The following is a 26,789-nucleotide window of genomic DNA, read 5'->3' as shown; positions in this document are numbered from 1 at the left end:
GCCTCGGCCTCCCAAAGTGCTGGGATTACAGGCTTGAGCCGCCGCACCCGGCCCTGGGGTGTCATATTCTAATCTCCTATGCTTCTTTTTTTTCAGTCTCACTCTTGTCTCCCAAGCTGGAATGCAATGGTGCCATCTCGGCTCATCGCAACCTCCATGTCCTGGGTTCAAGCCTCCCAAGTAGCTGGGATTACAGGTGTGTGCCACCACGCCCGGCTGATTTTGTATTTCTTTTAGTAGAGACTGGATTTCACCATGTTGGTCAGGCTGGTCTCGAACTCCTCACCTCAAGTGATCCAACTGTCTTGGCCTCACAAAGTTTTGGGATTACAGGCATGAGCCACCGTGGCCAGCCCTAAACTTCTTTTTCTTAATAAAATGCTTATGAGAAAAAAAAATAAAAAATTAAAAGAACAACAAAAAAATAAAATGCTTATGAGATTCATGCTGATTGCCCTGTTTCACTATATTTTATCAATTTTCACTGCTATAGATCATCCAAATCTGTGTTTATGCCGCTCTTTGTGATAATAAACATTTGGTTTATTTCCAGTTTTTGGAAATGGAATTACGGACACTGCTTCTACTTTTTTTATTGCTTGTTTTGGTTTGGGTTTTTGAGATGAGGTCTCGCTCTGTAGCCCACGCTGGAGTGCAGTGTCATGGTCACGGCTCACTGCAGCCTCAACCTCCTGGGCTCAAGATCTTCACACCTTAGCCTCCCAAGTAGCTGCGTCCACAGGTGCATGTCCCAACACTCTATCTTTTGTAGAGATGGGGTTTCACCATGTTGCCCAGTCTGGTCTTGAATTCCTGAGCTCGAGGGATCTGCCCGTCTCAGCCTTCCAAAGTGCTGGGATTACAGGCATGAGCCACGGTGCCTGGCCCACACTTCTTCTATTGACCTTCTTGTACATGTATCCTGGTCCCTAAATGCGTGCATCTCTCTGGTTATATACCTAGGAGTGGACTTATTGCGTCATGGAGTATTGTCGGCTTTATTAGATAATGCCAAACTGATTTCCAAAGCCATTTATATTCCCTGCGTCGTGTATGGAGTCCCAGTTGCTCCACACACTTATCAATCTTTAGTAGTCAGAGTTTTGAATTTTTGTCAATCTGGTGGATGTAGGTTTTTTTATATTTTTATTTATTTTTTTGAGATGAAGTTTTCCTCTTGTCGCCCAGGCTGGAGTGCAATGGGATGATCTCCGCTCAATCTCCACCTCCCAGGTTCAAGGGATTCTTCAGCCTCAGCCTCCCAAGTAGCTGGGATTACAGGCATGAGCCACTATGCCTGGCTAATTTTTGTATTTTTAGTAGAGATGGGGTTTCTCCATGTTGGTCAGGCTGGTCACCAACCTCAGGTGATCTGCCCACCTGGGTTTCCCAAAGTGCTGGGATTATAGGCATGAGCCAACATGCCGGGCCTTTTTTTTTTTTTTTCATTTTTATATTTTATTATTTTAATTTTTTAAAAAATGAGATGCAGTCTCACTATGTTGCTCAGGCTGGTCTTGAACTCCTGAACTCCAGCAATCCTCCCACCTTGGCCTGCCAAAGTGCTGGTATTACAGGCATGAGCCACAATGTCCAGCCTGTAATTAAAAAAAAAAAAAAATAGAGACAAGGTCTCACTGTGTTGCCCAGGCTGGTTTTGGACTCCCGGCCTCAAGCAATCCTCCCACCTCAGCCTCCCAAAGTGCTGGGATTACAGGCATGAGCCACTGTGCCTAGCCGTATGTGTTTTTCTTTTTATTTCTCCGATGCCTAATAGGCTGAGCGCCCTTTTATGTGTTCATTAGCTATTTGGGTTTCCTTCACGGTTAAGTGAGGGTTAAAGCCTTTTGCTGTCTACGTGTCTGGACTCTCACTGTCTCTTAGGTTTTTCCTGGTAATTCTTTATTTTTTTTTAATTTTTATTTTTTTGAGACAGAGTCTTACTCTGTTACCCAGGGTGTAGTGCAGTGGTGCAATCTTGACTCACTGCTACCTCTGCCTCCCAGGTTCAAGCGATTCTTCGGTCTCAGCCTCCTAAGTAGTTGGGATTACAGGTGCGCACCACCATGGCTGGCTAATTTTTGTATTTTTAGTAGAGATGGTTTCACCATGTTGGCCAAGCTGGTCTCAGATTCCTGAGCTCAAGTGATTCAGCTGCCTCAGCCTCCCAAAGGGCTGGTGAGAGTCACTGCTCCCGGCCTTGGGTAATTCTTCACTACCTTGTCATCTCTTTGTCCATTTTCCACGTGTCTTATTCTGTTTGGGCTGCTATTGCAAAATACCATAACATGGGTGGCTTATAAACAACAGAAGTCTGGGTGCAGGGGCTCACACCAGTAATCCCAACACAATGGAGGGCTGAGGTGGGAGGATCATTTGAGCCTAGGAGTTTAAGGCCAGCCTGGGCAACATAGTGAGACCTTGTCTAAAAAAAAAAAAAAAAAAATTAGCTAGGCATGGTTGCATGCACCTGTAGTCTCAGCTACCAGGAAGGGTGAGGAGGGAGGATTGCTTGAGCTCAGGGGGTGAAGGCTGCAGTGAGCTCTGACTATGCCTCTGCACTCCAGCCTGGGTGACAGAGAAAGACCCTATCTCAAATAAAATAAGGCTGGGTGCTGTGGCTTACGCCTGTAACCCCAGCACTTTGGGAGGCCAAGGGGGCAGATTGCCTGAATCCAGGAGTTTGAGACCAGCCTAGACAACATGGTGAAACCCTGTCTCTACAAAAAATATTTTAAAAAAATTAGCCTGGCGTAGTGGCACCTACATGTGGTCCCAGCTGCTCAGGAGGCTGAGGTGGGAGGATCACTGGAGCATGGGAGGTCAAGGCTGCAGTGAGCCAAAAGTTTTTTTTTCTTTTTTTGGAGACAGAGTCTTACTCTGTTGTTGCCCAGGCTGGAGTGCAATGGCTCAGTGCACATTTAACAATGACTCAGCTTATAAAATGAAATATTACATGTAAAATTGAGGTCCTTTATATGTCCCTTTTCTGTCTTTTTCTCCCTGGAAGTAACTAATATCTGGAATTTGGCATTATAATTTCCATACATGTTTTAATACTCTTTCTACAAATATCTCTATAATCTATATAAAATATTTTGCTTGTTTCTTAATCTTCTATAATTGGTATTAAACTGTATGTATTTTTTTTAATCAACTTGCTGCTTTTGCCTTTCTGTCTGTCTGTCTCTGTCTCTCTCTATGTGTATCAGTATGTGTTAACATGTGGATACATATAACTTTAGTTCCTTCATTTTTTACTATTGTACTGTGTTTGCATTGTATTGTATGAAAATACCCCATGTATATATCCAGTTGATGGAAGTTTATATGATTTTTCACCTTACAATGTCCAAATCAACATTGTTGCATGTGTTTTTTTGTGCATGTGAACAAGAGTTTTTCTCGATGATGCACCTAGGAATTAAATGTATGTTATAGGTAAGGATGTCCGTCTTCATTTTTGCAAGATATGGCCAAATTGCTCTCTAAATGACTTTATCCATTTATATTCCCATTGCTGCAAATCTGTGCCAATTCTTGGTGTCATCAAATTTCTTATTATTTGCTAAATCTGATATGTGTAAATAGTGTCTTGTTTTAATATGCATTTTCATGATACCGATGAGGTTGAGCATATTTTCAAATGATTTTGGCATTGGGTTTCTTTTTTAGTGAGTTGACTAAATTCTTCGCCTGTTGAGTTGTTTCTCTTTCTTGCTGATGTATAGTATTTTCTTTTTCTTTTTCTTTTTTTTTTTTTTTTTTTGAGACGGAGTTTCACTCTTGTTACCCAGGCTGGAGTGCAATAGCGCGATCTCGGCTCACCGCAACCTCCACCTCCCCGGTTCAGGCAATTCTCCTGCCTCAACCTCCCGAGTAGCTGGGATTACAGGCACGCGCCACCATGCCCAGCTAATGTTTTGTATTTTTAGTAGAGACGGGGTTTCACCATGTTGACCAGGATGGTCTCAATCTCTTGACCTCGTGATCCACCCGCCTCGGCCTCCCAAAGTGCTGGGATTACAGGCTTGAGCCACCGCGCCCAGCTAGTATTTTCTTTTCTTTTTTTTTTTAAATCTTGGATAGAAATTCTTCTTCAATTATATGAATTGTAAATATTTTCTCCCGGTCTGCTCTTTGTTATAGTGCCTATTAATGGACAGATATTTTGCGTTTTTTTTTAAACCACCACCATCACTTCTAACAATGTTTTATATTTTAATATGTAAACATCCCTAATAGTTTTCCATCCCTCATAATTTTCTAGTTCAGTAAACGATATCACCACCCACTCAGTGGCTCAAGCCAGAAATCTGGGAGCCATCTTTGTTTCCTCCTTCTCTCTTACTTCCTACATCCAATCAATTAGCAACTTCTATCTATTCTTCTTCCCAAATATCCCTAGAATGTAGCCTCTTCTTTTTATTCCTGCTGCCACCAAACTTACCCAGGCCACCATCATCTCCTTCATGAATGACAGCAATGGGCCCCTCCTAATGGACATCTCTGTCCCCTTCCTCTCTGGCTACCACCTAATCCATTCTCCCTACCATAGTCAGAGTAGTGTTTAAAATTACATCTGTCAGGCCAGGTGTGGTGGCTCACACCTGTAATCCCAGCGTTTTGGGAGGCTGAGGCAGGTGGATCACCTGAGGTCAGGAGTTCCAGACTAGGCTGGACCGCATATAGTGAAACCTCATCCCTACTAAAGTAAATACAAAACCAGCCAGGCACAGTGGTGCATGCCTGTAATCCCAGTTACTTGGGAGGCTAAGGCAGGAGAATTGCTTGATCCCGGGAGGCAGAGGTTGCAGTGGGCAGAGATCGCGCCATTGCACTCCAACCTGGGCAATAAGATCAAAACTCCATCTCAAAAAATAAAACATTTCATATCTGAACATTTCCTTTTTCTGCTTAAAGCCCTTTAGTGGACTTCCAGTCCAACCTGAAATGATGGCAAGAGTGTTGCTCCCAGCTATACAACAAGAAAGTAGCCGGAAAAACTACACATGAATGACTTCTCTTGATCTCCTCAGAGAATTGAGATCACAGGGCAGATAATTAACCTGGAGTCTAGAGAGAGAGACAGGCACCTACGGGGAGAAATGGAACCTGAGCATTTCCTTACTTAAGTAAGAATAAGCTGGAAAATTTTAACAATTACTAGTGGCCTACTGTTGGCTATTGAGAGAGTATGAAGCCCCCAGAGGCTGCAGACAGAGAGGTGTGCACTCTCTTTCAGGCTTTTCCTTCAGGACCCCAATCAGGAAGATAGGTGAAACGGGAGAATTCTGACACCCCCCGCTCTGTAGTGCCGGCTAGGGGTGGGGAACAGAACAGCAGCTATGACCGACTCCATTCCTTTAGAACAAGGCTTCTTTTTTTTTTTTTTTTTGGAGATGGAGTCTCGCTCTGTCACCCAGGCTGGAGTGCAGTGGCACAATCTCAGCCCTTTGCAACCTCCCTCTCCCAGGTTCAAGTGATTCTCCTGCCTCAGCCTCCTGAGTATATGGGATTACAGGTGCACGCCACCACACCCAAATAATTTTTGTGTTTTTTTTTTGAGACGGAGTTTCGCTCTTGTTGCCCAGGCTGGAGTGCAATGGCACGATCTCGGCTCACCGCAACCTCCGCCTCCTGGGTTCAGGCAATTCTCCTGCCTCAGCCTCCTGAGTAGCTGGGATTACAGGCATGCACCACCATGCCCAGCTGATTTTTTTGTATTTTTAGTAGAGACGGGGTTTCACCATGTTGACCAGGATGGTCTCGATATGTTGACCAGGATGGTCTCGATCTCTTGACCTCGTGATCCACCTGCCTCGGCCTCCCAAAGTGCTAGGATTACAGGCTTGAGCCACCGCGCCCGGCCAATTTTTGTGTTTTTAGTAGAGATGGGGTTTCACCATGTTGGCCAGACTGATCTTGAACTCTTGACCTTGTGATCCGCCTGCCTCGGCCTCCCAAACTGCTAGGATTACAGGTGGGAGCCACCGTGCCAGGCCCGAATTAAGAGTTTTCTATTTTTATTTTTATGTTTTTAGAGACGGGGTCTCACTATGTTCCCCAGGATGGTCTGAAACTCCTGGACGCAGCGATCTTCCTACCTCAGCCTCCCAAAGTGCAGGGATTACAAGCGTTAGCCACTACACCTGGCCAAAATTAAGAGTTTATCAGGTAAACAAAAACAGAGGAAATTCATTGCCAGCAGACCTACTTTATGATAAATGTTAAAGCAAGTTCTATAAGAAGAGGCTGGGCACGGTGGCTCACACCTGTAATCTCAGCATTTTGAGAGGCCGAGGTGGGTGCATTACTTGAGGTTGGGAGTTTGAGACCAGCTTGGCCAAAATGGTGAAACTCCATCTCTACTAAAAATACAAAAATTATCTGGGCTTGCTGGTGGGTGCCTGTAGTCCCAGCTACTCAGGTGGATGAGGCAGGAGAATCGCTTGAACCCGGGAGGTGGAGGTTGCAGTGAGCTGAGATCACGCCAACCTGGGCTGGACAGAGTGAAACTCTGTCTCAAATTAAAAAGAAGAAGAAGAAATATAATAAAAATCTTGGATCTATACAAACAACATACTGTAATTTAAATTTTTAAAATATCATTTATAATTGCACCCCCAGGAAGTTTCTAGATATTAATATGACAGAATATGTGTCAGATATGTATGCTGAAAACTACAAAATACTGATGAAAGAAATCAACAAAGACATAGACAAATGGCTGGGTATAGGCTGGGTGCACTTGTAATCCCAGTGCTTCGGGAGCTTGAGGCAGGAGGATCAGAAGTTCAAGACCAACTTGGACAACACAGAAAGACTCTGTCTCTACAAAAAATTAAAAAGTAGCCAGGCATGGTGTCATGTACCTGTACTCCCGGCTACTTAGGAGACTTCAGGCGGGAGGAGCACTTGCGCACAGGAGTTCAAGGTTGCAGTGAGCTGTGATTGTACCACTGCACTCTGGCCTGGGTGACAGTGAGTCCCTGTCTCAAAAAATAGATATGTATAAATAAATAGAAAGAGATGCTGTATTTATAAATTCAAAATTTTGATATTGTAAATATGTTAATTCTCCTTAGTTTGATCTATAGATTCAATGCATTATCAACCAAAACTAAAGGAATTTTTTTTTTTGGTAGAAATTGACAAACTGATTCTAAAATGTATATGAAAAGGGAAATAAACGAAAAAGAACTAAAAAAAAGTTGAAGAAATTATTCTACCAAATTTCAACACTTATTAGAAAGCAATTAGTGTGGTATTAGCAAAAGCGTAGACAACATAGGTTACAATGGAGCCCAAAGCCCAGAAACAAACCCACACAAATAATGTCAACTGATTTTTGACAAAGATATAAAGGCAACTCAATGGTGAAAGAACAGTCTTTTCAATAAATAGTGCTGGAAAAATTAGACATTCACATGCAAAAACAAAACCAAAAAACTCAACACATACCTGACACTTACACAAAAAATAATGGATCATAAACCTAAATGTAAAAAGTAAGACATCGCCGGGCGCGGTAGCTCACACCTGTAATCCCAGCACTTTGGGAGGCCGAAGCAGGCGGATCACCTGAGGTCAGGAGTTTGAGACCAGCCTGATCAACATGGAGAAACCCCGTCTCTACTAAAAATACAAAATTAACCGGGCGTGGTGGCGCATACCCGTAATCCCAGCTACTTGGGAGGCTGAGATTACAGGTGTGAGCCTGCTGGGCCGGGCCATTTGTTTTCTTATTCTGTTTTAAGAATTCTTTATTCTGGGCTGGGTGTGGTGGCTCATATTTGTAATCCCAGCACTTTGGGAGGCCGAGGCGGGCAGATCACAAGGTCAGGAGTTCAAGACCAGCCTGGCCATTATGGTGAAATGCTGTCTCTAATAAAAATATAAAAAATTAGCAGGATGTGGTGGTGCACACCTGTAGTCCCAGTTACTTGGGAGGCTGAGGCAGGAGAATCCCTTTAACCCAGGAGGCAGAGGTTGCAGTGAGCCGAGATCACACCACTGTACTGTAACCTCTCAAAAAAAAAAAAAAAAAAAAAAGAAAAGAAAAGAAAAAAAATGGCTTTATTATTTATTTATTTAGAGACAGAGTCTTGCTCTGTCACCCAGTATGGAGTGCGGTGACACAATCTTGGCGTACTGCAAACTCTGTCTCCCAAGTTCAAGCGATTCTCATGCCTCAGCCTCCCGAGTAGCTGAAATTACAGATGCCCACCACCATACTCAGCTAATTTTTGTGTTTTTAGTAGAGATGGGGTTTCGCTGTTTTGGCCAGGTTGGTCTTGAACTCCTGACCTCAAGCAACTCACCCGCCTTGGCCTCCCAAAGTACTGGTATTATAGGCATGAGACACCATGCCCAGCCAAATGACCCAATTTAGTAATGAGCAAAGATCTACAGAGACACTTCAGAAAATAAAATATCTGGATGGCAAATAAGCATATGAATGTTGGTTAACAACATTTGTCACTAGAGAAGTGCAAATTTTAGGCCAGGTGCGGTGGCTCAAGCCTGTAATCCCAGCACTTTGGGAGGCTGAAGCGGGCGGATCACGAGGTCAAGAGATCGAGACCATCCTGGCGAATGTGGTAAAACCCCATCTCTATTAAAATGATTTTAAAAAAAATTTTTTAAAGAGAAATGCAAATTTTAAAATGAGGTACCATTGTTCGCCTACTAGAGTTTCTAAAACTCTGCCACCACCACCACCAAATGCTGGTGAGGATGTACAATAGGAACTCTCATTCATTGCTGTTGGGAAGGCAAAATGGTATAATCACTTTGGAAGACAGGTTGGCAGTTGCTTTTTTCTTTTTCTTTTTCTTCATTTTGAGAGAGAGTCTCGCTCTGTCTCCCAGGCTGGAATGCAGTGGTGTGATCACAGATCACTGCAGCCTCGACCTCCTGCGCTCTGGTGATTCTCTCACCTCACCCCCCAAGTAGGTAGGACTATAGGCATATATCAGCACATCAGGATAATTTTGGTATTTTTTGTAGAGACAGCGTTTAGCCATGCTGTCTGGGCTAGGCTCAAACTTTTGGACTTAAGTGGTCTGCCCGTCTCGGCCTCCCAAAATGCTAGGATTACAGGCGTGAGCCATGGTGCCTGGCCTACATTGGCAGTTTCTAATCATGAGAAAACATCACATGAACCCAAATGGTGTGACAGCCTACAAAATAATTAATCAGAAAACTGTTGGCCATATGTGTGCTGGCTCATGCCTGTAATCTCAGCACTTTGGGAGGCTAAGGCAGGAGGATCGCTTGAGGCCAGGAGTTCAAGACAACATAGCTAGAACCTGTCTCAAAAAAAAAAAAAAAAAAAAGAGAAAGGGTATGGTGGTACACGCCTGTAGCCCTAGCTATTCAGGAGGCTAAGATGGAGAGGACTGCTTGAGCCCAGGAGCTCAAGGTTATAGTGAACTATGATTGCACCACTGCACTCCAGCTTGAGTGGTAGAGTGAGATCCTGTCTCCAAAGAAAACAAAAACAAAAACAAAAGAGCTGCCAAGGTCATGAAAAAATAAGGAAAGATAGAAACTCACAGATCAGAGAAGGGTCAGAAAATTAAAGGGTCAGAATCACTAAGTGCAATGTGGTATCCTGGACTGAATTCTGGAACAGAAAAAGGGTCTTAAGGAAAAAACTGGTGAAATCTAAATAAAATCTGTAGTTTAGTTAATATGTTTCAACACTGTTAACTTCTTAATTAGTTTTGACGATGGCTATGTGAGATATTAACATTAAGGGAAGCTGGGTGAGAGGTATACCAAAACCCTCTGTACTATCTTTGTAACTTTTCTGTAATTCTGAAATTATTCCAAACTAAGAATAATTTTTCATTAAGAAAAAAACCAAAAAACAACAAATGAGGTCAGGCGTGATGGTTCATGTCTGTAACCCCAGCTCTTTGGGAGGCTGGGATGGGTGGATTACCTGAGGTCAGGAGTTCGAGACCAGCCTGGCCAACATGGTGAAACCCCATTTCTACTAAAAAATACAAAAATTAGCCGGGTGTGGTGGTGGGCGCCTGTAATCTCAGCTACTCAGGAGGCTATGTCAGGAGAATTGCTTGAACCTGGGAGGAGGAGGTTGCAGTGAGCAGAGATAACACCACCACACTCCAGCCTGGGTGGCAAGAGGGAGACTCCATCTAAACAAATACACACACACACAGACACACACACACACACACACACACACACACACACACACACACACACACTAACTGATGGGGATAGAAGTCAAAATGGAAAAAAGAAGGAACTGGATGTCTCTGGGATATCATATGTCTCCCGGAATATAAACTGGAGCTCAAGCTGTGAACATGCCTGAGTGGAAAGTGGCATGAAGTTATCTTCTAAGGAACTAAAATGTTCCGTAGCTTCTATGATGGTAACATGGATATACGCCTATGTAACACTTCTTCAGGTTATACACTTAAGATTAGTATACTTTGTATACTTTACAGGCTGGTGAAGTGGCTCACACCTGTAATCCCAGTACTTCGGAAGGCCAAGGCAGGTGTATCACTTGAGGTCATGAGTTCGAGACCAGCCTGGCCAACGTGCTGAAAACCTGTCCCTACTAATAATACAAAAATTAGCCAGGTGTGATGGCGCATGCCTAAAGTACCAGCTACTAGAAGAGCTGAGACAGGAGAATCTCTTGAACCTGGGAGGCAGAGGTTGCAGTGAACCAGAGGCAGCAGAATGAAAACACACAAACACACACACACACATACACACAGATATACACACATATACACACACACATATACTTTACTGCATTTGAAAAAATTTTTTCCTGGTTTTCTATTGCTCTTAGGGTAAAGCTCAAAATTATTACAGTCTGTGAGTCTGAATGATCTGTTACCCGGCTATTTCTCTAGCTTCATCTCTCAATTTCCAAGCTCTAGCCAAACTGTTCTTCCTATCACAGGGCCTTTGCAGGTACCATTTAGCCCACCAGCAGAGCTCCCCTCCCTTACACCCCTTTACTTTAGCTAACCCTTATTTATTCTTCAGGTTGCATCTTAAATTTCCTCGGGGAGGGATTTCCTCATCTCCAGACCAAGAATAGGTCACTGGTTATGTGTTGTGCTTCTCTTTTGTAGCCCTTGTCTACAAAAGCAATAATTGTAATTATTTTACAAGCTCCAGAAGTTTGTGTTATCAGGTCTTGTCTCATTGGCTGTTGTATCTTTTTTTTTTTTAAACAGAGTCTTACTCTGTCACCAGGCTGGAGTGCAGTGGCGTGATCTTGGCTCACTGCAACCTCTGACTCCCGAGGTAGTCAAGTGATTCTCCTGCCTCAGCCTCCCGAGTAGCTCCAACCTTCCTCCTTTCCCCATCTCCCCATTGCAGTAGCCTTCTTTTTTTTTTTTTTTTTTGAGAGGGTTTTTCTTTTTCTTTACCCGGGCGGGGGTGCATGGGTGCGATCGCGGCTCACCGCAACCTCCCCCTCCTGGGTTCAGGCAATTCTCCTGCCTCAGCCTCCTGAGTAGCTGGGATTACAGGCACGCGCCACCATGCCCAGCTAATTTTTTGTAGTTTTAGTAGAGACGGGGTTTCACCATGTTGACCAGGATGGTCTCGATCTCTTGACCTCGTGATCCACCCGCCTCGGCCTCCCAAAGTGCTGGGATTACAGGTGTGAGCCACCGCGCCTGGCCTACAGTAGCCTTCTATCCGGTCCCTGTTTCCATTATTTATTCATCATCCATTGGATTATTATGAAATAATAAGATACAGATACTTCCTTAGCATAATAAAATATATATATATATATTTCAACTGCTGCTTAATGAGAAAATACTAAAAGTATTTCTGTTAAAATCAGAATGAGACAGAGCTGTCCGTTAGTATTTCCGACTGTTCTGGAGGTACTATGCAATGCATTTAGATGAGGGCCGGGCGTGGTGGCTCATGCCTGTAATCCCAGCACTTTGGGAGGCCAAAATGGGCAGATTGCTTGAGCCTATGAATTCAACGTCAGCCTGGGCAACATGGCAAGAACTTGTTTCTACAGAAATAATAAAAAATTAGCTGGGTGTGGTGGCATGTGACTGTGGTTCCAGGTACTTGGGAGGCTGAGGTGGGAGGGTCACCTGAGCCCAGGAGGTCGAGGAAGCACATTATGGCTTCTCCTTGGCATATCTGAATTACCAGCATCACCACTCTTGGGCTTTGGGGCCATTATGAAGTAAATAAGGGTGACTTGAACATAACCATGCAATACCTCCACAGTTGGTCTGTTCACTGGGAGGGCTTGTAACTGACTAAGGAGTAGGGAGCATCTGCAGGGAGGAGATGCTGGACAAAGGGAGAATTCATGTCTTGAAGGGACAGGAGTAGTGTTACTGACCACGGGGTCTTGGGGGTTGTTAATGCAGTAGAAATTAACATGAGGCCAAAAGAGTTTTCCCAGAAAGTTATGCCTTGTGCAGGGTATAAGGGAGGTAGCATAAGCGACAGAGAATTCTCTGGCTGGCTCCTGGAAGAGATTCAAGAGAGTAATCTTTTTTTTTTTTGAGATGGAGTCTCACTCTTGTTGCCCAGGCTGCAGTGCAGTGGCGCGATCTCGGCTCACTGCAACCTCGCCTCCCGCGTTCAAGTGATACTCCCGCCTCAGCCTCCTGAGTAGCTGGGATTACAGGCATACGTAATCATGCCTGGCTAATTTTGTATTTTTAGTAAAGACAGAGTCAGTCTAGTCTCGAGCTCCTGATCTCAGGTGATCTGCCCGTCTCGGCCTCCCAAAGTGCTGGGATCACAGGCATGAGCCACCGCTCCTGGCCCCCAAGAGAGTAATCTTGAAGGCGCTAAAGTGGGAAGGGAGTGAGTTTGCGCAGGGAGAGGTGGGGAAACTGACGCTTGTTCAGTTTGATAACACGCTTCTTTATGCATCACGGGTCTCATTAGCATGTTAAATCTCCACCCCTGGGTGTGATTTTTAGTATTATAATGAAACAAAGGCGAAGCAGCGCTCATTCTTCTGGTCTTGTGTACATACAGGAGATAGGGTTGACTCCTTTGAGTAAGATTTCAGGTGGGAGCTGCTTATTTTAATTTCCTCAAGGTTCCACCACTAGTGGGTATGGCACCTGGAGTAAGATTTATGTTGGGACATTGCTCATCTTAGTCTCTCTAAGATTCTACGATGAGTGGGCATAGCACCTTGAGCAAGACTCATGGTGCAAGATCTGGACAGTCTGGTTGCGGTCCCTGCTGGCCACCCCCGCCCGGCTTACAACAGAGGTCCTCGGTCCAAGTCCCATCCCTACTCTGCCTCAGTAGGACAGCTCGTTTCACAGTGCCGCTCAGAACAGTGCACAATTTAAAACGGATGCATTGTTTCTTTCCGGAATTTTTCATTTAATATTTTGGACCACAGTTGACAGAAGATAACTGAAACCATGGACAGCAAAACCGGAGGTAAAGGGGGGCTACTGTGCTACCATTTGCAGAAATAAAAAAGCAAAGGAGGCTGGGCGCGGTGGCTCACGCCGGTAATCCCAGCACTTTGGGAGCCTGAGGAGGGCAGATCACAAGGTCAGGAGATTGAGACCATTCTGGCCAATATGGCAAAACCCCCTCTACTAAAAAAAAAAAAAAAAAAAAAAAATTTTGGGGGGGCGGGGTGGTGGGCACCTGTAGTCTCAGCTACTTGGGAGCCTGAGGCAGAAGAATCGCTTGAACCCAGGAGGCGGAGGTTGCAGTGAGCCGAGATCACGCCACTGCACTCCAGCCTGTTGACAGAGTGAGACTTCATCTCAAAAAAAAAAAAAAAAAGCAAAGGAATATATTCGTATATATTTGTTTGACTATGCATAAATTATCTCTGGAAAAGTATCAGAAACAGTAACATTGGTTGCTTCCAGGGCGGGGACCTTGGTGGTTGGGGGGATAGGAGTGAAAGAGAGACATTCCACTGTTTACTCGGATACTTTTTTACTTTTGACCCATGTGAATAAATTATCCATCCGAAAGAGAGGAAATAAACACAATTAAAACTAAAAAAGAAAAGGAAAACCTGACACTATGATTTACACAAATGGGAATTTTTTTTCTGTCATAAAAAGAAGTCCAGGCCAGGTGTGGTGGCTCACGCCTGTAATCCCAGCACTGTGGGAGGCCAACGTGGGTGGATCACCTGAGGTCAGGAGTTCGAGACCAACCTGGTCAACATGGTGAAACCCCGTCTCTACTAAAAATAGAAAAATTAGGGGCCGGGCGCGGTGGCTCACGCCCGTAATCCCAGCACTTTGGGAGGCCGAGGCAGGTGGATCACGAGGTCAAGAGATCGAGACCATCCTGGTCAACATGGTGAAACCCCGTCTCTACTAAAACTACAAAAAATTAGCTGGGCATGGTGGCGCGTGCCTGTAGTCCCAGCTGCTCAGGAGGCTGAGGCAGGAGAATTGCCTGAACCCAGGAGGCGGAGGTTGCGGTGAGCCGAGATCGCACCATTGCACTCCAGCCTGGGTAACAAGAGCGAAACTCCGTCTCAAAAAAAAAAAAAAAAAAAAAAGAAAAATTAGCCGGTTGTGGCGGCAGACGCCTGTAATCCCAGCTCCTCAGGAGGCTGAGGCAAGAGAATTGTTTGCACCTGGGAGGTGGAGGTTGCGGTGAGCCGAGATCGCACCACTGCACTGCAGCCTGGGCAACAAGAGCGAAACTCCATCTCAAAAAAAAAAAAAAAAAAAAGAAGCCCAGAAGGAGGTGCTGTGCTTACTTACTGTTGATTCAGGTGCCCAGTGATGCCTTGGGAGCTAGGTTCTTCCTTGTCTTCCAGGTCCTCAGAGGATTGGCTTTTTATTTCCATGGCTGTTTCCTCATGATGGCAAGATGGCTGCCATAGCTCAGAAATGATGTTGTCACACACAACATTCCCCAAACAAAAAATAAGGCAAGCCAGAAACTTTCTCCTAATGATGCTTTTTATCCTGGAAAGAAAGACTTCCCTGTGCATGTCATTGTACAATCGCAAAGAAGAATGAGTTTATCGGCTCCTGAGATTGGGGGAAAGGCCTCTCCTCCTGTTGTCAGGGAATCTCTGCTCTGGTGGAGAAATGGGGTTCTGTCCTTAGGAAATGTGCACGAGTCTGTTAGGCAGGCAGCAGAAAGAGTCTAGCACAGCTGTCTATGTGAATCGCTTCATCTTTTGAAAAGGGAAATTCTTACTGACCCTTGGTGGGCTAACCCTGCCAGTACCTACAGTGCTTTCTGCAGGAAAAGAGTGGACTGAGTCTCCTGTGAAGTCTCAGACTGGTGGGGAAGCTGAACGCCCACCTCCCATCCACTATGTCCACTGGAGAAACAGAACATCCAGGGGTTCCTGTGTGTGTGGTGCTGTGCAGGCTTAGGGGAGGAGTGGCGTGGTCGGAGAGCAGCCGTCCCCTTACCGTCTGATCGTGGTTTTTCTTGGCTCTGCCGTCTCAAGGGATACACAGCTTCACTCCAAGTTCTGGGATATTCAGGGTGGTAAACTTGCCATGGGATTGTTGCTAGTTGAAATTATGTCGGGGGGGAGAGGAGCTGGATAACTCCTGCCTCGACATTTGGTTGATGCCACTCTCAAAAAGGGAAATTCTGAATTACCCCGTGCTCCCCCATGTCCCTGCGCTGCTGCTCTGTCCCGTGTCATCCACCTTTCTTCTGGACTTCAGCCTCAGCCCCCTCACGGGGGTCCCACCGCCGTGTGGATGTGGGTTGGACTTGGTGCCAGCTGTCTCCTCCCTGGGGTAGAGGATTAGGGTTCTCACTACTAACAATTATCCCATTGCCCATGGCCGTGGCATCCTGTTGCGTCTTTTGAAGGCCACCATCAAAAGGCTATCTTTGGGTTTTCTATCAGCTTTTCCTTCTAGACAGGAGCTCCCCTCCATGTGGCCTGTGCTCTGTGGATGTGTCCTGGAGCCTGTGCTGACTCAGCAGTGGCAAAATAGGCAGCGGCAGTGCTGTGGGTGGAATCGCGACCCTTCCAAAATCCATGTGCTGCAGCTGTAGTTCCCAGGGCCTCAGAATGGGACCTTCTTTGGAGACAGGGGTTTGTGGAGGTGATTAAGTCAAAATGAGGTCATCAGGGTGCGCCCTAATCCACTGAGAAGATTAGGACACACTAACGCAGAAAGGAAAGACCATGTGAAGACACAGGTGGCAGGAAGGCCACCATCAGCAGGCCAAGGAGAGAGGCCTCCAAGGACACCAAGCTTGCCAACACCTTGACCTCTGACGTCCAGCCTCCAGAACTGTGAGATGATAAATCTCCGCAGCTTAAGCTGTCCACTCTGCAGTACTTTGTTATGGTGGCCCTAGAAAATCAATATAGGCAGGCGGGGTGCAGTGGCTCATGCCTGCAATCCCAGCTCTTTGGGACAGTGAGGTGGGAGGATCACTTGAACCCAGGAGTTTGAGGGTTTCACACAGTCCTGGGCAACATAGCAAGACCCCATTTCTTTTTGTTTTTTTTTGAGATGGAGTCTTGCTCTGTCATCAGGCTGGAGTGCAGTGGGGGGAGTCTTGGCTCACTGTAACCTCCGCCTCCCGGGTTCAAGCAATTCTCCTGCCTCAGCCTCCTGAGTAGCTGGGACCACAGGCACACACCACCACGCCCGGCTAATTTTTTAGTATTTTTACTAGAGATGGGGTTTCACTATGTTGGCCAGGCTGGTCTTGAACTCCTGACTTCATGATCCACCTGCCTCAGCCTCCCAAAGTGCTGGGATTACAGGCATGAGCCAAAGTGCCCAAGCTACCTGCCTATATTTTTTTTAGAGCCAGGGTCTTGTTGTGTTGCCCTGGCTGGAGTTCAGTGGCACAGTCATGGCTCATGTAGCCTCAGCCCCTAGGCTCAAGTGACCCTCCTACCTCAGTCTCCCCTATAGGTGCATGCCACCACACCTGGCTAATTCTTTTTGAAATTTCTGCATATATATATATATATATATATATACAGGTATGATTGTAAATGTGAATGGTGTCACAGAGGGCTGTGCTTTAGCACCATTTCTCTCAAAATATTTTCCTCCTTTTATTTTGTTGAAAAATGTATAACATTTGTTTTTCTAATCTAAACTATTAAGAATCCATGCAGTCTGGCCCCAGCATATTGCAGGGGCAGGAGGATTTAACTTTATTTAAAGATACAGCTCACCATTATTTACTTCTCAAAAAAGGAAGTTGGAGCTGATGCTTTTATGGTCAACCTTAAATGACCCATCCACCCTGTTGGATCAGACGCCTTCTGAGGTGTGTGTTTTGCAGCCGCCCCGTCCTGACGAGCCCCAGCGACAGAGTTCTTCACATCAGATCCATGACAGTGGCCTTTTATGGAAAGAGCAGCCAGCCGGCAGCGGCTTCCTAACAATCTTTTTTTTTTTTTTTTTTTGAGACGGAGTTTCACTCACGTTACCCAGGCTGGAGTGCAATGGCGCGATCTCAGCTCACCGCAACCTGTGCCTCCTGGGTTCAGGCAATTCTCCTGCCTCAGCCTCCTGAGTAGCTGGGATTACAGGCACACGCCACCATGCCCAGCTGATTTTTTGTGGTTTTAGTAGAGACAGGGTTTCACCGTGTTGACCAGGATGGTCTCGATCTCTTGACCTCGTGATCCACCCGCCTTGGCCTCCCAAAGTGCTGGGATTACAGGCTTGAGCCACCGCGCCCAGCTAACAATCTTGCAAGCGAAGATCTCTCTACGGAGTACGCATGGGAGAGAATTCAGGGGTGGGGAGGGGCACGGCAAACGTTTACTAATAAGGGGGCTTGAGGGGATTTAAAGCCCTTTTTGGGCAGTGGCGGTGGAGGGGGAGGACAACAGAAGACAAAAAGAAACCAAAAACATAAAAGTCATAAATACTCCTTCTGAGCCAAAAGGAGGCCAGCTAGATTTCTAGTCACCACCAAAATGTGAACTTGAGCTGTCTCATTGGATGTATAACGTGCACACTCGGGTCAGGCACGGTGGCTCATGCCTGTAATCACTGCATGTTGAGAGGCCAAGGCAGGAGGATTGCTTGAGCCCAGGACTTCAAGACCAGCCTGGGCAACACAGGGAGACCTCATCATTACTAAAAATACAAAAAAATAAGGCCGGGCGCAGTGGCTCATACCTGTAATCCCAGCACTTTGGGAGGCCGAGGCGGGCAGATCACCTGAGGTCAGGAGTCCGAGACTAGTCTGACCAACATGGAGAAAACCCGTCTCTACTAAAAAAAATACAAAATTAGGCGGGCATGGTGTCACATGCCTGTAATCCCAGCTACTTGGGAGGCTGAGGCAGGAGAATCGCTTGAGCCCAGGAGGTGGAGGTTGCGGTGAGCCGAGATCACACCATTGCACTCCAGCCTGGGCAACAAGAGTGAAACTCCATCTCAATAAAATAAAATAAAATAAAATTAGCCGGGTGTCATGGTACACATGTATAGCCCCAGCTACTTGGGAGGCTGAGGCAGGAGGACCCCTTGAGCCAGGAGTTCAAAGTTGCCATGACCTGTGATAGTACCGCTGCACCACAGCCTGGGCAACAGAATGAGACTCTGTCTCCAAAAAAAAAAAAAAGTGCACACCTTTCCTTTCAACCAACCTTGGAGAATATTTTTCACTTTGCATGAGGCTAGATGTTTGAGAGTTGACTGAGACGTAACACCTGTGGAACATGAAGAGATCTGATGATCTGAGAGGGCCAGACCATTCTACCCATTCAGAGAAATTCTGGAAGGGCGCGGCATATGAAGTGTTTTTTGTTTTGTTTTGTTTTTTAACCCAAGAGACCTCTAAAAGCCAGGCTAACTGGGTGCAAATCCCAGCTTTGCATTTGCAGCTGAATTGGGAAAGTTACCTCTCCGTGCCTCAGTTTCCTCATTTGTTAAATGGGAATCGTATCTACCTCATGAGGTTATTGCAAGGATTCAATAAGTTAGTATGATAAAGCATTGAGTGCACTGCCTGGCACGTTGTCAACCATCACTGACTAACACTGTTCTTATTGGACTACACCCACCAGTTCCTCACTGAAATACCTTTATGGGATTATATTTTAGTGTCTTGACCTTTGTCTTTGAGATTGTCCCCATGGAATAGTATTTCTGTATAAATCCCAAGAAAATCAATCATCTGGGTCCGGGTCCCATTCTCTTTATTTGCATGTGGTTACAACATAAATACACTCGCCGTTTTCCTCCCCTTCCAAAACTCTTCCCCATACCTAGCAGTCCTGCCCAATCCGTTGTTAGCAACTCCCTTTCCTCTCCTCTAGGATGGGGGGAAGGAGATCCTCCCTATAATTTCATCATGCAGGGTCTACCTCAGTCCATGTGAAGTGTGGAACCCCAAAGGGCCTCTGAAACTTTGGGATGAGCACCACGAATCCTTTAGAGGGCCCAGTGACGTCCTTGCAAGTGACCGCGTGGCGGCTCCCTTGGTGCCGTGCTCCGTTGCAGCATGCCATGGTGGGCAGCAGTTGGCATCCTGTGCCCTGTCCGTGCCTGAGGCTGAGCAGCCCCGGTGGGTGGGTGGGCCTGCCAGGAGGCCTCAAGTTTGCTCAGGCAGTAGGGAGAGTCCTGTGGAGGGCACGGTATCCAGCCAGTGCCCACCTGCTCTCAGAGGTGTCTGAGCCTCAGTCCCTTAGGACTCTGCCTCCCCAGGCCCTACCCAGGCCCCCTGTGAATCCCATGTGGGTAGGGCGGCCTCAGGGGAGAAGGTGCCCTTGTGCCTCTCTTCTTCTGCCTTTTCCCAGACATCATCAGTCACGGATGACAAATTGGGTGACTGTTAGAGGGTATGGCGTCACAGTGCTCCGTCTCTGCCAGGTGCCAAGCCTTGCCGTCTTCCTGTGAGGGTGTAGAGAGCCAGGGAGGGCCAGGGTCCCCCTCTTCGGGAATGGGGTATGGAGGTTCTGGGGTAGCTGGGGGATCTCCAGGGCCCGGTGGTCCCCCCAGTACTGGTCCATTGTAGATGTAGATGTTGCCAGTGATTGTCATAGACCCGCCGGTGACATGAATGCCGTTGGTACCTGTGGGAAGGGAGGCAGAGCGTTGAGGAACGAAGGCCCCTGATTCAGGCCCGCTGCTTCTTGAATTCTCCTTTTCTTCTCACCTTCCCTGCCCCCCCAAAACCCGGCCAGCCCCTCTCCTGCTTGCGGCTGGTTTCTTGAGCTCTGTGTTCATTTCTCTGTTTCTGGGTTTTCCAGTCTCTTCCTTCTTCTCTAGCTGTGACACTGGCTGGCAGTGGAGTCTCTGTCCCTGTCCCTTTTTATTTCATCTGGCCCACAGTGTCTCTCTCCCAGCCATCCCTCCCTCCCCAGCCCTCCCCACAGTCTCTTCTCCCTGCCCCAGCCTCACCATGGGGCACCTGGCCCTGCTCCCCAGGTTCCACCTGTGGCTCCCTGATCTGACCCAGAGGACTCTGCTGCTGCAGCATCCCTTCCTCCAAAGCTGGGTTTGTGGGGAGCCCAGTGGAGACTGGGGAGACGTCTCCAGAGTTGGGCAGCAGTGGCTGTTCCAGGTCAAGGGAGTGTAGATTGGCCTTCGGAGGCTCCCAGCTTCCAGCTGCAGGATTGGACCCCTCTCCCTGCAGGAGACAGACGGGGACCCAAACAATGACAATGACGAGGGCCCCAGACCCACCCTCTCTTTTTCTTTTTCTCTCCTCCCTCCCTCCCTCTCTCTTTCTTTCATTCTTTCTTGAAAGGGTCTGGCTCTGTTGGCCAGGCTGGAGTGCAGTGGTGTGATCATAGCTCACTGCAGGCTCACGGACTCTGGGACTCAAATGATCCTCCAGTCTCAGCCTCCTAAGTAGCTGGGACCGCGGGTTAACTTTCTTTTTTTTTGAGACAGTCTCACTCTTTTGCTCAGGCCGGAGTGCAGTGGTGTGATCTTGGCTCCCTGCAACCTCCACCTCCCAGGTTCAAGCAATTCTCCTGCCTCAGCCTCCTGAGTAGCTGGGACTACAGGCGCGCGCCACCATGCCTGGCTAATTTTTGTATTTTTAATAGACATACTAAAAACGGTTCCACCATGTTGGCCAGGCTGGTCTGGAACTCCTGACCTCAGGAGATCCGCTTGCCTCAGCCTCCCAAAGTGTTGGGATTACAGGCGTGAGCCTCTGCGCCTGGCCCTGCTGGCTAAAACTTGAAACAACATTTTGGGTAGAGATGGGGTCTGGCTGTGTTGCCCAGGCTGGCTCATCTTTCTTTAGTTCCCATACCCTACTCTGTGCTTTGGCAACTCATGGTGTGCCTCTGTTCCTCCCCACACCCCCTGCCTCAGGGTCTTTGCCCTCGATGCTCCTTCTTCCTGGAGGACGTCCCCCCCAGATAGCCCCATGGCTGGCTCCTCGCGTCTTCAGCTCTCTGCTCAAATATCACCTTCTCAGAGAGGCCTTCACTGTCCACTTGGTCTAAAATGCCCCCATCCTTTGCCACTGTCACTCACTGGCTCCTTCCCTGCTTTATTTAGCAATTATACCCCCGATATATATTTAACTTTATTCTCGCTCCATCGGTATGTCAACTCCAGGAAAGAAGGCACTATGTTTCGCTCACTGCTGTACCCATAGCGTGTAGGGCAGTGCCTGGCACATGGCATGTTCAGTAAATCATCAGCTGAATGGATGAATGAGTGGGAGTCAGCCTGTACACTCTTTTCCTGTCTGCTCCCACCTTGTCCCTCATCACCTCTTCCCCTCCTTGCTGCCTTCTCAGCCCCGCCATTACCTCGGGATGCCTCTTGAGCAGCGACCCTGCAATGGAGAACAAAATGGGTGTCGGCTCTCTGGCAGGCCTGAGACCTAGCCTTTCAGCCTCCACGCCCCACCCAATGTGCAGCAACTTGACCACTGTCACTCTCATCTCCAGCCTCAGAATAAGCAGCTGGATGGAGATAAGGATGTCTATGTTGAGGGTGGGCATTGGGAGTCTCGAGGGTGTGGAGGGCTGCACTGGGGAAGTTGAATATTCCTCCCTCGGGTTCCCACCGCCACCCCATCCACTGCATACAACCCCTTCCTACCCAGTTTCCTGCAGAGAGAAGGGTGACTCTTCCAGATGCAGGCGAAGACGATGGCGAGGACCAGAAAGAAAGCCAGCGGCAGCAGGATGGCCAGCATCAGCATGGTTCCTGCCAGGAAAGCAGACAGGAGGGGTGATGACAGCCCCCAGAAGGGCAGAGGGGAGGAGGAGAAGGAGGAGCTTTCCAGATCCCTGCGCAACCCAGACAGAGAAAAGGGAGCAGCTCTTTTCCTTCTAGCCACACTGCAGCTCCTAAGGGCAGAATGAGAGAAACTTCCCTTGGGTTACAGAGAAGGGGAACCAAGTCAGACTTGGGGACCTCTTGGCAGTCGGGAGAGACTGTATCATGGATGGACCTATTTGGGGGTGGTGCTGGTGCCCTCCTGCTCAGAGACCAAGATTGAGCAGGCTTGTGCATGTGGGATGGGAGCTTGGGCAGTTGATTTTCAAGGTCTGGGAGTGGGACTGGGAGACAGTAGGGAAGGGCAGGGCTTGGAGTTGTAAACAGACACAGGGTAGAGCCACATTTCTGTGGCCTCAGCCATTGCATAGAGGGGCCGCTGTAGAGGGGCTAGGGTTGCCCTGCTGTACCTGTGGGGGTGTTTACAGGGGTGAGAGAGTGGGGAGCCTTGCTTCTGAACTGTCTGTGGTCTCCTGAGAGAGCAGGGTTTGCAAGTTTTCCACCCCTTGCTCAGGGCAGGTTCTGGGGGGAGAAGAAAAGAGAGGCTGGGGTTCAGCTTCTCCAGCTTTGATCCATGGCAGTGGGTAATTGCTCTTTCTCTGGGTGTCAGTGCTGCCAGCAATAGCATGGAGTCTCCGGTGGCCATCAGCTATACCTGGGCCAGCGTGGGAGGACTTGGACATTTGTATTCCGGCCATTTTGCCCCTTCTGATTCATGCAGCTCTGTAGCCTAAGGGAATGTGGAATGGGAGGCCTGGGGAGAAATTGGACTGGGAGTCTGGACCATGGTTTCCTGCCAGCCGTGCGACTTTTAAGTCATTCGTTTCTTTGAGCATCAGTTTCTTATACATAAGAAGAGGTGAGCTTACATACTCTCCAAAATTCCAGCTCTAAAATGCCAGTCGTATTTGATACATAGTTAAAAATTAACAGGGCATGGAAAAATACTTATATTGTGGAATGAAAACAATCAGGTTACAAAATATTAAAATTACTCTACTTTTAATAAACAACAACAACAAAACCCAGTATGATAATCATGCATAGGAAAATGTCTGGGAGGATAGAGGCCACGATGTAAAGAGTGGGTATTCTAGGTGGCGGTTCTGGAGGGGAGTTTCAGTTTTGCTCACCTGAAGTTTCTCATTTTCGATAGCACATGCAATTCTGACATGGGCTCTGGAGTAAGAAAACCTGAGTGCAAGTTCTAGTAACACCAATGACCGCCTGGGTGGGTGATCTTGGGTATGTCACTTAACCTCTTTGAGTCTGTTTCTTCCTTCAGTCCATGAGGATAATAACAGAATCTACTTCATAGCATCATTAAGAAGATGAAATGAGTTAGTGAATGTAAAGTGGTGACTGGGTGCCCGACACACACACAGCAAACCTTCTGCCAATGAGTGATGTTACAGTCCTTAGAAACAACCTGGAGTCATCTACTAGGCTAGCAAGCCAACCAATCCACAGGAAAAAGTCAAGAAAGAGTCAAATGGGAATCTTCTGTCTAATGATAATAGTATATAGTCTACTGAAGAGGCATTTGGTCTAGGAAATGGAGTGCATGATGCTGACATGCCCAGAATGTTGACAATAATGGTTATCATTACATTTCAGTGTGGGATATGTTCGTTGACATCGTATTACAGTATATATAACTTTAAAATTGTGTGTGTGTGTGTGTGTGTGTGTGTGTGTGTGTGTGTGTGTAAGTAAACTAGCCTAGGGGTACTCCAATTTTTTCCGTAAGGAACTTTTCTTCTTGCCCCAGGTCTGGGAGGGAAGGGTTCCTCTTTTCCCCATTTTTTTTTTAAGTGGGGCATTAAGGCATGTTCCCAGGCACCTCCCTGTGCCCCTCACCCCTGGTCCCTCACCTGGCACCTCTGGGGGCAGTGGCTCTAATGGATTTCTGCAGCTTGTGTCGGATTGGGCAGTGCCTGGAGCTGTCTCCACCAGACCTTGGTCCTCACACCTGCAGAGGAAAAAGAGATGATGACCTTTTCATGCTCTGGCCCACCAGTGCCCAGACTCCAACCGGCATGCGGAGCTGGAAGTGGAGAGTGGAGCACACGGTGTCAAGGATGGGGGGTGAGGACTGTTAGCAGCTGAGGCTTCTCAGAGGGTGGGAGGGGCACAGGTAGGGGCGCACTCACCTGGTGTGGGGCTGGCAGCGGGCACTGGGCGAGGAGATGTTCTGGAAGTGCCCTGCCTTGCAGGGGATGCAGTGGTTGTTACTGTTACCAACTTCATCTGGCAAGAGAAAGGCGGGCCAGCCAGGGTGAATGGGCAAAAGGGAGGAGCCCTTTGCCCACTGTGAATTTCCTTTAAGCCCCATGATGGCCTCCTCCTTGCCCATCTGCCCCATTCCGTAGCTCTCACCTTTCCCAAGCTCCGCTTTGCTGCCTACCACTTTGCCCAAACTTCCCAGTGCTGAGAGGAACCCCCTCTTGTGCCCCTTGCACCTGCCCCAGTTCCAGTCCCTCCAGACCCCTTCTGTGATCCTCTGCATGGAATGAGAAGAGGAATTTTAAGCCCAGGAGAACTACCTACGCGGTTGCCGTGGACACGGTACCATGTTCCCTGCTCCTACTCGAGATCCCTGGCACCCAGCCTCCTTTTCACATCCAGCCCTCAGGGACCTCTGACCTTTGAGCTCAGCTTCAGTGCCAGGCGGGCAGTCAGAAAGTCGCTCGCAGTGCGTACACTCGGAGGCCTCGGCAGCGCAGAACATTCCCGGCTGGCAGCGGCACTGGGTCTTCCGTTTGCTTGTGCAGGGGGCAGTCTCCTCGAGACCCATCACTGGTGGGGAGACGGGAGGGCTCAGGGAGGGGCTGAGATCCAGGGGACCCAGCCTCCCCTCCCCCAGGCACATCGTCACTCACCTGGGTCACAGGGGCGGCACAGCTGGCAGATGGTCAGGTAGTTCCAGTACTCATTGTAGGAATTTTCAGCACATGTGGCACAAACCGTGTCGCGGCTGCGGCTGCATTTAGCTGAGACATAGGTGCCTAGAATGTGAGCGGGGCAGTGGAGCCTCAGGAGGCAGGGCTGCACCCTCACCTCCGCTGCCTGTGGGTGACCCCGGCCTGTCCCTCGGCTTCTCTGGCCTCCCATCACCCTGCCTGTGGCCCTCTGGCTCCCTCTCAGAGAGGTTAGAGGCCCAGTGGGGAGGGCCAGTCCCAGCTCCTGCAGGTGATGTCCAGGGTTTCCCACGCTCATCTCCAGCAGCCATTTTTCCTGGGGGGACAGTGCTCATCCTCCCGCTGAGGCCACAAGGGGGCTGGAGCCACCCCCCACCCCCGTGACCCGCCTCCGAGGCCCTGCTCTGTCCGGCCACTGCCTCTCACCTGGCGGGCAGCGGGAGCAGCAGATGCGGTGCCTGAGCTCGTAGTATTCCTTTTCCTGGTCCCTGCAGGTCTGGTTCTCCGACTCGTACGGAGGCACCTTCAGAGGGAGATGGAGAAGAGGGGAGGAAAGCTAGGGGTCAGCTCGGGAGGGCAGAGGGAATGAAGCGAGGGCTGCCCAGGCCCCTCTTCCCCACCCTCTCCCACCCCTGCCAGGTCCCCTTCCTCACCACCTGGGGCTGGGATGCTGCCAGGAGCCCAGCGAGGCCCAGCACCAGAGGCCCCCAGGCCAGGCCGCGGGCAGAGGTGGCCCAAGGCAGGCGCATGGCGGCCACTCGGCCAGCCGGCCAGCAGCGAGGGGGCCTGGGAGGAAGGCAGGAGGCCCGACGCCCTGGGCAGCGGTGGCGGCAGCGGCCGGAGCCCAGAGCCTGGGACCGGACTCAGGGCCGATGTGCCCCCCGGGGCCGGGAGCGGCCAGGCCGGGCCTCCAGGGCTCCCACGGCGGAGCTCAGGAAGTGGGAGTGCAGCAAGCTGGCTGCGGGGCGGGGACAGGGAGCGCTGGGAGCCGGGCCGCCCTGTCGCAATCGCAGCCAAGGGAAGAGGAACAGGCTTGTCTGCCTCGATGCAGGGCGGGAGGGGTGGCCGGGAAAGCACGTGAGGGCCGCGGGGCCGGAACCGGCCTCCTCCCTTCTTAGGAAGCCCGATCCGAGAGCCGGCTGCGGACAGCCCAGGCCCAGGAGGGACGGGCGGCGAGTCCCGGGGTCAGCCCTTGGACAAGCCTCGCGAGTTCCAGAGTGCACAGGGGACAGCTGGGTGTGGGATCTGGACAGTGAGGGGCTGGGGCCACGGCAGGACAGGCATGGAGAGGGCAGGGCACAGGGACTGCCAGGCTGAGGCCCAGGAGAACCGGCTGGGGCTGGCAGACGTCCGGGTTCCTGCCCTGCTGTGGGACTTTTTCAGACAAATTACAAGGGACTAGCAAGTCAGCCAGCCCCCTACACTGCCCACCCAGCCCAGTCCACACAGGAGTAGGCACAGGTCACCTAGGAGACCCTTGAGAGCGGTGTACCCAGCCCTGCTCTTTGTCCAGAGCTGGGAGCCCACCGAGTCCAGCCCTCTCCCCTTTAGCATGGAGAGGGAGGCCAAGGGTGACACATAAGGGGACCGGGATTCCAGGGTAGCCTCGTCTGGTTCCTGTCTCCTTTCTTCCCCTCATCTCCCTCACCTCTTAGCAGCC

At 48.8% G+C, this 26,789-nt stretch overlaps 1 protein-coding gene across 2 annotated transcripts; it reads right to left on the bottom strand.

Annotated features, from left to right (window-relative positions):
- Nucleotides 1–19,139: 19,139 nt before the first annotated feature.
- LTBR (lymphotoxin beta receptor) lies at nucleotides 19,140–26,433 on the bottom strand. 2 transcript variants are annotated; one of them, XM_032254549.1, is made up of 10 exons: nucleotides 25,783–26,433; nucleotides 25,556–25,652; nucleotides 25,091–25,216; nucleotides 24,855–25,007; nucleotides 24,362–24,458; nucleotides 24,083–24,180; nucleotides 22,029–22,136; nucleotides 21,734–21,759; nucleotides 20,361–20,589; nucleotides 19,140–20,032 (listed from the first exon to the last, which is right to left on the bottom strand). In XM_032254549.1, exons 1-10 carry the CDS (start codon nucleotides 25,876–25,878, stop codon nucleotides 19,767–19,769), a joined length of 1,296 nt encoding a protein of 431 aa, XP_032110440.1. In that variant the 5' UTR covers nucleotides 25,879–26,433; the 3' UTR covers nucleotides 19,140–19,766. The 2 variants fall into 2 exon arrangements, with proteins under 2 accessions (XP_032110440.1, XP_032110441.1); XM_032254550.1 differs by having other exon boundaries at nucleotides 25,786–26,433.
- Nucleotides 26,434–26,789: the final 356 nt, after the last annotated feature.

Source organism: Sapajus apella, unplaced genomic scaffold (genome assembly GCF_009761245.1).
Source record: "Sapajus apella isolate SASKATOON/1434 unplaced genomic scaffold, GSC_monkey_1.0 scaffold86, whole genome shotgun sequence".
Classification (NCBI taxonomy): Eukaryota; Metazoa; Chordata; class Mammalia; order Primates; family Cebidae; genus Sapajus; species Sapajus apella.
Note: the sequence above shows the minus strand (reverse complement) of the source record. Positions and strands in the feature narration are given on the sequence as shown.

Excerpts from the sequence above, each read along its gene's own strand:
- LTBR (XM_032254549.1), bottom strand. The coding sequence starts at position 25,878 with ATGCGCCTGCCTTGGGCCACCTCTGCCCGCGGCCTGGCCTGGGGGCCT. Across the intron at positions 20,590-21,733 it reads TGCTCAAGAGGCATCCCGAG|GGAGAGGGGTCCAATCCTGC; the intron begins GTAATGGCGGGG and ends TGTCTCCTGCAG. Across the intron at positions 20,033-20,360 it reads GCAGGGCCAGGTGCCCCATG|GTACCAACGGCATTCATGTC; the intron begins GTGAGGCTGGGG and ends CCCTTCCCACAG.